The sequence below is a fragment of the Leptonychotes weddellii genome, chromosome 8 (assembly GCF_054177405.1).
Source record: "Leptonychotes weddellii isolate Sample4059 chromosome 8, ASM5417740v2, whole genome shotgun sequence".
Taxonomy (NCBI): Eukaryota; Metazoa; Chordata; class Mammalia; order Carnivora; family Phocidae; genus Leptonychotes; species Leptonychotes weddellii.
Genome location: NC_138376.1, coordinates 118,312,147 through 118,325,370, shown reverse-complemented (window position 1 = coordinate 118,325,370; position 13,224 = coordinate 118,312,147). Strand labels below are relative to the sequence as shown.

The 13,224-nt window shown below is 38.9% G+C and overlaps 1 protein-coding gene and 1 long non-coding RNA gene across 3 annotated transcripts in view; one reads left to right on the top strand and one right to left on the bottom strand.

Moving 5' to 3' along the window:
- The window catches only part of LOC145723147 (uncharacterized), a 28,997-nt gene extending 20,375 nt beyond the window's left edge, over positions 1-8,622 (bottom strand). Inside the window, exons 1-2 of the long non-coding RNA XR_014148010.1 lie at positions 8,092-8,622; positions 7,707-7,750 (exon numbers count right to left, since the gene is read on the bottom strand). This is a non-coding gene — a long non-coding RNA (uncharacterized LOC145723147). The remainder of the gene's footprint in view (positions 1-7,706; positions 7,751-8,091) is intronic.
- RGS17 (regulator of G protein signaling 17) overlaps positions 1-13,224 on the top strand; it is a 91,664-nt gene that overhangs the window by 52,470 nt on the left and 25,970 nt on the right. Inside the window, exon 2 of one of the 2 annotated variants that reach the window (XM_081829174.1) lies at positions 7,735-7,874. In XM_081829174.1, the coding sequence (XP_081685300.1) occupies positions 7,756-7,874 (119 nt within the window). In that variant the 5' untranslated portion in view covers positions 7,735-7,755. Of the gene's footprint in view, positions 1-7,730; positions 7,875-13,224 lie in introns of both variants that reach the window. The other variant, XM_006734038.3, reaches the window with a different exon arrangement.

Genomic DNA, 13,224 nt, shown 5'->3' with positions numbered 1-13,224 from the left:
TCATGTTCTAACTGCAAGTTTGTACCCTTTGACCAGCATCTCCCCAGTTCCTCCACCACCAGCCCCTGAACCACCATTCTACTCTGTTTCTACAAGTTCAGCTTTTTTAGATTCCACATAAAAGTGGCAGCAAACAATATTTGTCTTTCTCTGTCTGCCTTATCTCACTTAGCATGTTGCCCTCAAGGTCCATCCATGTTGTTACAAATGGCAAGATTTCCTTCTTTCTCATGGCTGAATAATATTCCATTTTACATACATATATACATATATATGTATGAAATATATATGAATGGAATATCATTATATTCCATTATATATATATACACACATATATACATATGCATATGTATATATATATATATACACACACACATACACACAAACACACCACATCTTTATCCATCATCCATTGACAAACACTTAGGTTGGTTTCCATATCTTGGGTAGTGTGAATAATGCAACTACAATGAACATGGGAGTTCAGGTATCTTTTCTAAATCCTGTTTTTATTTGCTTTGGACATATACCCAGAAATGGGATTGCTGGATCAGATGGTAATTCTATTTTTAATTTTTTGAAGAACCACCATACTTCAAAACTTTCATGTTTTTCATGTGGCTAAATCAATTTATATTCCTACCAACAGTGCGTGACTATACCCTTTTCTCTACATCCTCAACAATACTTGTTATTTCTTGACTTTTTGTTAATAGACAGTGTAACAGGTGTGAGGTGATATCTCCTTGTGGTTTAGATTTGCATTTCCCTGATAATTAGTAATGTTGAGTATCTTTTCATGAATGTGCTGGCCAGTTGAGTGTCTTCTTTGGAAAAAAGCCTATTCAGTTCCTCTGCCCATTTTTTTTTTACTGGATTGTTATTTTTTGTTGAGTTACATGAGATCTTTATATATTTTGGAAATTAAGCCCTTTGCCAGATACATGGTTGCAAATATTTTCTCCCCTTCTGTAAGATGCCTTTTCATTTTGGTGATTATTTCTGTTGCTGTGCAGAAGATTTTATAGTTGAATGTAGTCCCACTTGTTGATTTTTATTTTTGTTGTGTAAAGATGGTTTTGATCATTGAATGTGATCCTGGAAAAGGGGAAAAAGCCACATGGAGTAAAACTGTAATCAGGTGGAAATGAGATCAAATGTCCTCCTTCTTGAAAGATACAAGTAATGCCCCAAAACAACAAAAAAGCCCTCCCTCATCACTACCTCAGATTTATTGGTTTACCTTGCTAATAAATTTACCGAAGCTTTGAGGGGGAAATGATGATGCTCAAGGATTAATCTTTATTCCGTAACAGCTTTCCCAGCACCTCACTGTAAGAACTAAATTAGGTGGCCAGTGTGAGAGGAGCAGTCTGGGATGTCACTATCCATGCTCCCAGCCCTGCTGTGCCCCTGGGTCATGGACCCTTCCAGGGCCACACAGCTCAGACCCTAAAGTCCTAATTTTGTGCACGAGTATGTACTTCTCTGCAAAGGAGAAACCAATTTCCCTTGCCTCATTCTCCTCTAGCCTGCGAAATTAATTAGTTTCTTGACAGTCTATCTCCCTAGGGAGTTTGGAGGAAAGAAGAATTGGCCTCCCCATACTCAAAATTGTTTGACTTTTAGTCCTTGGTTATGCACCCTTTTGCAAAACATTTTTCTTCTTTTTTCCTTTATGACATTAAGAAAATTTGTTTTGCTTAAAACTAGAATCAGTTACCTCTAGAAAAGAAAACTATAACAGTTACACAGATTTTCCCTTCTGTATTTACAGATAAACCCCGTGAATAATCATAAGTACCACTGTTTAGAAGGACACACAGGAAGTAGATGCAAGTAAGGATTCCAGGATGTGAATAGCCGCTATTCGCCATGCCTCTTCACCCAGAGAAAGTCCTGTCACTAAGTAACTCTCTCAATAGTTTTTCCTCCCCCTCTGTGTGTGTAATTCTTTGCACAGTGCAGTTATGTAGCAAAATATGACAACAGACTGTTTTTCTTATATATAGTTGTATGCCAGGCAGCCCAGGAGAAGTGTAGACTCCAAACACAGTTGATAAAATACAGAGTATAAATACCAAACTGCTGGGTATTCAGGGACACATACAGATCAGTCAGAAAAATAGAAGCAACCAGCTCTAAATGGTATGGGTATTTACACAAGAGAAATCAATGAGTAGTATTTTCTCTTTTTTTTTGTCAGAAGGAAAATATTTATGACACAACACACACAATTACCTCAGAAAAGCACAAAGAAAGCATTCGCCTGTAATTTCTTTTTAATTTTTTAAAAGATTTTATTTATTTATTTGACACAGAAAGAGAGAGAGAGAGAGCACAAGCAGGGGGAGGGGCAGAGGGAGAAGCAGGCTCCCCTCTGAGCAGGGAGCCCGACGCAGGGCTCGATCCCAGGACCCTGGGATCATGACCTGAGCTTAAGGCAGATGCTTAACTGACTGAGCCCCCCAGGTGCCTCTGTGATTTTTTTTCTAATGAGCCAGAGGACTTAGAAAACAGTGAAAAGTCCTGCAAATCTACCATAATATTTGAACTCCTTTTCAATGCTTTTAAACTACACTGTTGCACCCAACATGGCATTTCTCTATGAATTTTCCAAAATTGAATATTTAACAGTGAGAAAATGAAGGTATTCAATTCTCAAGAAGGTGATGAATCTTTCTGCAAACTTCCGGGATAAGATATAGATAAGGACCTCTGGTATAAAGCTGTGTTGTATTTATGTATGTGTGTATGTGGGAGGGGTGGGGGGGTTCTGAAGAAAAAAATATAAATAAGTACAAAAGATAAATACTCCTGCATGCACTACTCCAATTAAACAAATATTAATATTTTGTTACTGCTTCAGGTCTTTGTAAAAGAAATGATCAGATAGTTAAAAATCCCCTCTTTTTCCAATCACATTCCCCATCATCATCCCCCAGAAGCATCCAAAGTCATGGCTCTAGTTCATGCTTTTATTACTTTACTATATATATTATCTGGAAATAAAAGGTAATTGTTTTGTGTAATTATGAAAATTAAGTTAATAATACAGGCTATATTTAATATTTTACAGCTGTTTTTTCCATTCAATGTTATTTTACGATCTCCCCGCTGAATCTATAGATCTAAATTATTCGTTTTAAGTGTTGTTTTATATATCATCATATAATGAGATCACCATTTTTATTCATTCCTGAAAAGATGAAAATATGGATTGTTTCCCATTTAAGTTTTTTTTTTTTTTAAAGATTTTATTTATTTATTTTGACGGAGAGAGACACAGCGAGAGAGGGAACACAAGCAGGGGGAGTGGGAGAGGGAGAAGCAGGCTTCCCGCGGAGCAGGGAGCCCGATGCGGGGCTCGATCCCGGGACCCTGGGATCATGACCTGAGCCGAAGGCAGACGCTTAACGACTGAGCCACCCAGGCGCCCCTCCCATTTAAGTTATTAAAAATACTGTCATTAATGTCTTCGTATGCATATGTGAAAGTTTCTACAGTGTATAAATATGAGAGTGGAATTTGTTAGCTACACTGTTATGTAGCCAATATTATTCTTCAAAATGATTGTATGAGAGCTTTTTGTTTACCCACATCCTCTCTCAAAATTTGGTACCCTGTGACTTTTTAACTGTGGGGAAATTGGTTATGGAATAATTGTTTATTTGAATTTCTCTCATTACTAGTTTTGAGCATTTATTAATCTAATTTGGGCCATTTATATTTTCCTCTTCTGTAAACTGCCCACACATCTTCTTTGCCTATTTTTCTATTAGGTTATTTGTATTTTTCAATTGTGATGTGTTACTTCAGTATTACAGATAATAATCCTTTGTATCTTCTAGTCCGGTTTTCATTTTTCACTTTATTTATGTTATCCTTATTTGTTCAAAGGTTTTTGATAAATTAGACTATATCAAAAATAATAATTTCCTTTTTGCCTTAGTCTCGTAAGAAATCCTTTTCCTGCCCTGAAACTATAAAAGCATTTTTCTATATTTTCTTATCAGAGTTTTATAATTGTTTGTAACATCTATCCCTAATTCATTTGAAGTTGGTGTGTGTGTGTGTTATAGCTTAAAGATGTAGTTTTTTTCATGTTTAAATCAAATTGTATCAACACCAGGTGTTGAACCTTTTCTGAATCATAATGGAGGTGTCCTCTGATTTAAGCCAGGATGGCATACATGCCTGAGTCTGTGTCTCAGCTCTATACAAATTCTTTCTGCTGATCTACTTATGTATTCCCGTACCAATGACATACTGTCATAATTATTATTGTTTCATATTATTGACATGATATCACCACTTGTTCTTGTCTTCAGAAATATCTTGGTTTATTTCTGCCCTTTTATTCTTCCACATAAATTTTAGAATCCCTTTGTTGAGTTCCATGAATGATTCAATTAGAATTTTTATTACAGTCATATTGAATTTATAGAATAATTTGGGACAATTAACATTTTGAAGATACCCCATTTCCCCACTTGAGAAAATAACCTATCTCTATCCAGGTTTGTTTTGTATTTTTTGATAAGTTTTGTAATATTTTCAAAAAGTTCTTGCACAACTTTTGTTAGAAATATTACCAGTTGTTTTCATTTTTATAATTCATTTGAATGATGCCTTTCTTTCTTTGATATATTCTAATTAGTTATTGGTAGTATATTAGAAAGACATTGATTTTTGAAGCTTAACCTGGTATCCTCCATGAACTTTCTCTGTTAACTTCATTTAATCTCTTGGAATTTCTTTGTAGACAACCATATCACTTGTAAATATTAAAATGTGTGTTTTCCTTCAACCCTTATTTACTTTTTCTTATTTTATTGCATTGGCTAGGAAATTAATAATTTTCAGGGTTGGGTGTGATAGAGTTTATTGTCCTTTTCTTGTCATCAGTGAAGTTGCTTATAAAACTCAGCACTCAACAAACATTTTTGTGTTATCTACTACGTACCAGGCATTGTTACAATGAACAGAATGACAAAAATCTCTACCTTCATGGAACTTATTTTCTAGTTGGTTAGACAAACAAGGGTGGATAGGTTATGCTTGGGGTGGAGTAAGGGAGGTGTGATTTTTTTTTTTATTTATTTGACAGAGAGAGACACAGTGAGAGGGGGAACACAAGCAGGAGGAGTGGGGGAGAGAGAAGCAGGCTCCCCGCGGAGCAGGGAGCCCGATGCGGGGCTCGATCCCAGGACCCTGGGATCATGACCTGAGCCGAAGGCAGACGCTTAACGACTGAGCCACCCAGGCGCCCCGTGGGGAGGTGTGTTTTTAAATAAGATAGCAGGGAAGGTTCCCCTGAGAACATAACATAGGAGTAAGGATGAAGTCAAGCACTGAGGGAATAGCCAGTGCAAAGGCCCTGACACATGACTGTACCAGGCATGGTTGAGGAACAGCAAGGAGGCCATTGTGTTTAAACAGAGTGAGCGAGGAGGAGAGAAAAGGAGATTCAGAGAAGTGATAAAGGACCAGATTGCAAAAACATTGGCTTTGACTCTTGAGTAAAATGGGAAGCCACTGGAAGATTTAGAGTGGATTTGTGTGGAAGAATCTTTGCTGAAATCATCTACTTATGTTTTAAAAGACTCACTTTGGCTGCTGTGTTGAGACTAGAATGGAATGGAATGGGAAGAGAAGAGATGAGATGAGGAGTAGCAAAAACAGAAGGGAGTGGAAGGGAACAGTAAAGAGGCCTTGCATTTGCTGATCTGCTGATGTGAGATCTGAATGAAAGAGAGGAGTCTAGGATGATTCCACAGGTTTTTGGTTTTTTCCCCCTTGATCTGAATAATTAGATAAGGCTTTTCATTTACTGAAAGTGGAAGAATTGTGGGAGCAACAGATTGGTGGAGGAGGAAAGAGAGTCGGATTGGAACATGTTCCTGAGATGGCAAGTTGAGAAAGCCAAGGGGAGACGTCAGGTAGGTAGTTGGATAGATGAGTCCTGAATTTGGGAAAATCATCTTTACTGGACTTGTAAATTTGAGAATTCTGAACAGGAAACAGGTCCAGTAAAAGACTCAATGAGTTCATCAAAAAAATGACAGAGAAGAGTTCTAGGGACAGAGTATTGTGGCCAGCCAAAATTTGGAGGTGAGAGACGAGAAAAGGAAAGAACAAAATAGACTGAGAAGTGACTCGTAAGCTAGAGAGCGAATAGGTGAGTGTGGTGCCCAGAAAGACAGGAGAAGAAAGCATTTCAAAGAGGATGGAGTGATCACTGTGTCACAGGTGCTGATTGGCCTGGAGATATTGATAAAAGGACTCTTAAATTGAACAATCTGGGGACACTGTGATACATATAAAAACAGTGTTAGTGGTGGGAAGGAAACCCTTCCATTTCCCTAATTTATGTGGTCTTAAATTTATTTCTAGACTGTTCTAAACAGAGAATCATGGGATTTTACTTTAGCCAGTCATTAATTAAGTCCAACATCATTATTTTTATCAATTTTCAGTACTTAATTGCTTCTTATATTTCACTCTTTCCTCTGACTTTGTTTTCTTCTGAAGTAGATTATATACCTGATAACCTTTTAACTAGAAATGCTACAAGGATATATAAGCATTTGCCCATGAAAATTCTTTAACTACATCCCTTATGTGAACACAGAAAAAAATTTTTTAATACATACCTTATTCTCCAATTTAAAAAAGTCAATGCTTGAAAACATAATTTTTAAAGCACGAGCTCACAATACCAAAATAACCCAAAGTACATGATGGTTTTAATAAGTATTGCTCACAGTCACACATGACATTGTATGTATATGATTTACATACGTTGCATATTTCTGAAAAAATCATGCAGTAGAATTCATTTCTTTTTCTACGAGGTCATGCTATATTTGGTATTATTCTACTCAAAGTTTTTTTTTTTTATCCTCAACAAAGTCCTAGGTCATCTATACATAGGTGACAGCTCATTTGGCCTGCTTCATAAGGTCACAGGTAGTTCATCCTGTACCCCAATATTTTTCTCATTTGCCATGATATCGACATTCCGCCAAAGTAATTTCCCTGGATTTGATGACTTTTTATTTTTCCACGATTCTCTACTGAATGAAAACTCATCTGGGGCGGTGGAGGGAAGGGAGGTGTTACCTTTGCAACAGGGACTCCTAACAGCGAAAAAGGCACTTTGCCAATATATATGATCAAGATTTGGCCCCTGAAGGGCGAGTCAGACGGAGATGCAATGTCTGAAAAGAAGCTGAAAGAACACCAAAAACAAACTTGGTCTTCCTCACAGTGTTACATAGTTAGAACCCTTGCAAGCTGATTTGTAAAACTCAATGAACCTGACTGTAAGTGAACACCAGGGGAGAAACAAGTTATGTACCCCAGCTACAGTCATTTAGAGGTGTTCACCAGGGAAAGCAGATGAAATCCTTCTTGAGTAAAGAAAGAAGTTAGACATAAATTTTCCAACCTTGTCTCCTTTACCTTACCGACTTGATTTTGATTACGTGACAACGTCGTTATGATCATTTTATGTAGCAGATAAGGGTGGAAGTTTGTCCCTCAGGTTTTTAAGATAGTCTCCTAAAAAATTTTTCTTGAGAATTTTTAATTTGACTGCTAAATCTTATTCATTTTTTTTTTACCTTCATTTATCTCCCATCCCAATTAAACTATGTTCCCTTCAGCAGGGGCAATGGATCTTTCTTTTAATTTTTTCATACCTTCTGTTTTCTCTCTTCTTTCAGCCAGTTGGGTACGAAAGTAGCTGAAATGCGAAAGAGACAGCAATCACAAAATGAAGGAACACCTGCTGTGTCTCAAGGGCCTGGAAACCAGAGACCCAACAACACGTGTTGCTTCTGCTGGTGTTGTTGCTGCAGCTGCTCCTGGTATGTGGCTCTCTCGGTAGGACCCCCCCACACACACACTAGCTGGGGACTAACTAGAGTGAATTTGCAGCTTCGTTCTTGGGATCCTGGAAACCTCTCAACCTGTCTCCTTTTCCTCCCTTACAAGTAGGGATTATTGGAGACCATCCCTGGGAATAGAATATTTCCCCAGAATCTACATTTAAATTGAGAGTAAGGTAAACAGTTGAAAACTTACTTTTTTATCCTCTTTTTCTCCATCCACCCTTCTTAAAGAGATAGGTAAAATGAAGATTATGGTTATAGACTTGTTTAACCATAAACAATATTCTCCAATGTTCTGGAAGGTACAAGAACATGAAGATAATATTCAGCAGTACTGTACATCATAGTCAATGTTGTGTTTTAGTTATATGCTGTTTCACAGGATGTTGATCATTCCGTCACGGAGCCACAAAACTGTGAGTCAGGGTGGCCCTTCCAGCCACAGATGCCTGATAAAGGACAGAGAAAGAAGTGCCCCAGATCCATGTCCACAAGTCTAAAAGGCCAGGGGCTATGATGGGTATGAAGGCCAAGTCAGTCAACTAAAATCTCCAAACTAAGAGCCAGAGAGCCTGCTTTCCTTGGTGATTTTATCACTGACAGGTTCTGTGACATCATCCAAAGTTTTAAACTCTGCTTTTTGGTTTCCTCATTGGCAAAATGATAAAGTTAGACAAGCTGATTCCCAAGGTTCTGTCTAATACTAAACGTCCGTGATTCAGGCACCTCGGGAAACCTGCTCCAGTTCCAAATTCCCCAAGTGCCTTCCAGTAAGAAAATCTGCAAGACCCAGAGTCCTAGGATTTATGTGGATGAGATTCCCCAGGGGGATGCTAGACTTAATGGAACTTTCCATAGAACCATAAGTTTTGAGGTCCTTTAAGATCGAATTCACAAGTGGATCTTCTGGATTAGTAGTGGTCCTCTGGATCTCCCCCGACTTATGTCAAAGCTCTGAAGAAAGGCCCAAATACTTGAATCATCTTCTTGTATATGATCTCCGCAGTTTCATGACATCCTTTGAGGTTATTGGTATGATATGGTGGCATAATATTCTATCATTGTGGCCGAAATAGATGAAACTTGTTATGCTTTAGTGGTAGCCTTGGTGTTAAACAAGCTCTGTCCCTTTTAGGAAACTTCATTTCCAGAAAACCATCAGACATTTTAGCAATTTGGAAGGTTTAGGTTTTATAAATATCAAAATTGCCTCCCAGATGATGATTCTTTGTTAAGGAAAATCATAAGTGACTCCTTTTCCTTCATTTTTAAGCCTTAACTATTTCAGATGGAGGAAATATTTCACAAAATTTTATGTATTTTTTTTTTCATTTATCACTCCTAAAGAGATCATCTATCTCTGGTTTGAATCCATGGAGTAAAGTGTAGTGACTTAATGTGGTGGTTTGGAAGTCAGACTCCCTGAGTTCAAATCTTGTCCTCATCATCACTGTCTGTTTGACTTTTAACAAGTTACTTAATGTACTCAAATTTCTCATATGTCAAATTATAGTAATAAGAATCCCTACTTCATAAGATTGTTGTAAACATTAAACGAAATAAAACACGTTCAAGCTGAAAACAGTGCCTGACACATAGTATGCATTTAAGAATTAGCTCAGTGGGGGGCCCTGGGTGGCACAGTCGGTTAAGCGTCCTACTCTTGGCTTCCGCTCAGGTCGTGATCTCAGGGTCGTGAAATTGAGTCCTGCATCAGGCTCTGCACTCAGCACAGAGTCCACTTGGGATTCTCTCTCCCTCTCCCTCTGCACCCCCACACCCCTGCCTTTGCGTGCTCTCGTGCGCGCTCTCTCTCTCGCATTAGCTCACTGGGTTATAGAACACTTCATATTGGCAAAAATAAAATCTCCTTTATAAAGAGAAGCTGGCTTGAAATAATGTATATATATATTTTTAAAGATCTGCTTATGGATATAATATAAAAACTAATCTTAGAAAGGAAAGCTATTTTATTTTAGATTCTGTGTAAGACGTCACAAATATGAAGTTTTATTGCACTATATTCATTTGCTGTCAAACAGCTATTTGGTGAGATTTGTTTTTTTTCCTCTCCTACATATATTTAGTGAGACTTGCTTTTATAAAGTGCACACTGAATAACAAAACATTCAACATGAGCTCTTGAGCATCAAACTGTCAGAGAACACAGACTATGGATGGAGAACAAAACAGTTTTTGGAAGCTGCATTAACTCTCCACACCTCTAAAGTGACGCTGATTTGAGCTCAAACACTTGGTGCATTGGATGAGGGCTCTGAGTTCTAGACTCAAGTGTCATTGTCAAGAACTATGTTTGTTAGCAATGAGTCATGGATGCCTGAGTCTAAGCCATAAAACAAACATTCTATAAATTTATAAATGACAAATCATAGATAATTTATAATGTAAACAACTTGAAAAAAATGAAAGTTAAATTGCCTTAACTATGAATTCTAATTGTGTTATCTCATTGCGAATGAGAATCTCAATACGTGCATTTTGAAAATATCATTATTTTTATATTTTGAGTTTAAGAAAAAAATTTTACAACCTTATTAGAGTGGAAAAACAAAAGAAATAAACGTTCTTCAAATTTTCCAGGGTAGGTCAGAGGAGCAGAACAGAAGGAAACACTAAAAAATGTTAATTTGGAGACCAAAATAAAGTTAGAAATCAAAATATGAAGTGTAACTGTCATTTGTAAAAAGGAACAGTTGTCCCGTAGCTGATTTCTCCTCCTTTTAAGGAAATAGAATGCTAGGAAAGTAAATTTCTGTATCTAATAATAAATACAAATGCCTCACCCTAGCCTTAACACATTATAGGTTTTTTCAACAACATAGTATTTCCCTCAGATTTGCATTTCTCTTTCATATTTCAGTATCAGCTCCTCTTCCATATTTAAACTTATTCCTATCTTAATAAAATTACCACTGTGCTTTGGAGGGAGGGGGGATGAAACAGAGATGAAGTACAAAACTGCTAAATATTTCCATAGTTTCCTTCCAACATCTAAAACGTTGGGACTTAATCCATAATGACTTGTTAAGCCCATCTGTTCTCTGTCCCTTTCAAGGAACCACTTCTGTCCCCAATTCAGTCTCTTTCCCTTCTCTCCCCACAGCCTTCCATTTCAAGAGGAGAAAATAAGGGAATGTGGTTTAGAGCATGTGAGCTGTGTAACAGAAATGAATCACGGAGGTCTGAGTTTGGGCCGTAAAACGAACCACATATATATAAATTTGCAAGTCCTTCTATACGTGGGACTAAGCTGTTCCTGACCAGAGGACAGAGAGTTTTGTGAAGACCACTTATCTAAAGGTTCAAGGTTGCCACTGTGAAAACTTAATGTTTCTCTGACGTCAAGATTCAAACAGAGGTAGTTAACTCTCTTCCTTTTTCTTGGTGAGAATGAAATCTTTGAACGATGTGGGCTCCCCACCAAATTGCCATCTCCAGGACAGTAGGGAGCAGTGAGGACATTCACACACGTGCACTCGAGATGACATGTGTGACGGGGCATCGCAAAGTAGAAACTGCTGTGGGCTCCCAAAAGTAAGGGCCTCAAGAAGGAGACGGAAAAGTAGAGATTTCAAAATTTATGTCAAGCTTAAAGCTAATTTCCAGATTGTCCCACGAACCCTCTTCCAACATCAGAGGTTATGTTAAAATAACCCAGATTGTTGTTTTTTTTTCCCAAAGAAGTCTTTAGATGCTAATCCATCCCTGTTTTAGTTCCTTGTTGCTCCTGGTGGTGTCCTATCAAGCAAGACAGATTTCCATGTTCAACCATAAAAAATTAGAACTCAAGAGACTTCACCTCTCATCTCTCAATCTCTCCAAATGTTCCTATTGACTTCTCATGCCACTTGGTGGGAGTGAGGGGATGGCTCCAGGGGAGTCGGGCTGGGAGCCACAGCCCCAGGGAATGGCTCTGTCTTTAGCTATTTTACATATTAGACTTAGGTATAAGCTTTTTAAAAAAAAAAAGATTCATTCATTTATTTGAGAGAGAGGGAAAGAGAGAGCGGGGGGGAGGGGCAGAGGAAGAGCGAGACAGAATCTTAAGCAGACTTAAGCAGACTCCACATGGAGCCCAATGCGGGGTTCAATCTCACGACCCTGAGATCACTACCTGAGCAGAAACCAAGAGTCGGACACTTAACTGCGCCACCCAGGTGCCCCTAGCTTTTGGCTGGAAGAAAAATTGGCCTTGTTAAAAAAACTAATGTCTAGAAAATGCTGTGTCTAATGTTCCAGATAAGGAAACTGAAGGCTTCCCTAGTCTCACGAAGCTCATTGGTGACAGAAGTGAGGCTAAAATGCAAATCTCTTAATATCCAGTCCGTTGTTTTGTCCACTTGAAGATGACACTTCCAAACTTTTCATTTCTTGGTTTGATATGAACCATTTCAAAACTTCTTAGTTTTCAAATTGAATTCACAGTCCTCATGCACTACTGTGTATTGCCTACAAGATTTGGCCCACTGCATTGGATATTCTTCATTCTCCTCAGGAGAAATTGTCCCACAGACTGAAATTAGCTAGCCCTGTGAAAGCTAAAATTCTCTCCCTTTTGGCACATGACTTCCCAGAGTTCCCAGACCATGGGACAGATCCTACTAAGAAGGGCTGGAGAAAGAAAGTTAAAATTAATTCAAGTCAGAAGGAGGCAAGGGGCAGCTTAGAAGGAAAGGCAGCTCCTCTATAGGAGGATCCGGAGAGGCAGAGAAGGGGAAAGTCAGATGGAATAAGCCTTCCAGAATGTGGAAGAGGAATGCCAGCCCCCACCTTGCCCTGTGGGGAGTGTGGGAGGAGCTGCCTGAGAGACGCCTTCAGAGAGCTGGGTGCCAGGTAGGGTCAGAGCAGGAACAGGGGCTATAGGAGGCTGAGAACACAGGAAGTGTGCTTGCCATGGAAAGGGAGTTCCAAAGAAACAAGGAGTATCCTCAGAGTGGAAGAGAGAGAGGAGCCTCACTCTAGCAAAGAAGCCCAGAGGCTGATCGGAGGAAAGATACTGTAGGTATCGGGGTTGGGAGTGTGTTCTGGGACAGGGCCCTGCATGGGCACATGAGCGGGGTACACTGGCCTGGAGATCCCAGTTGACTTCAGATCATTTCAGGGTCAGACTCAGAGAGCATCTCTTGAATCTCTGCTGACTCACTATCTGTGGTGATGTGGTGAGGGCCACCTGGGTCTGGATGGGCCAGGGTGTGGCAGACGTCTAAGATGACCTTGGCATTGAGCTGGTGCTCTTCATACCCGTGGCCATGCCTCCCTCTGCCCTGAACAAAGCTGAACACAGGGAGGGCCAACTCACTCCACT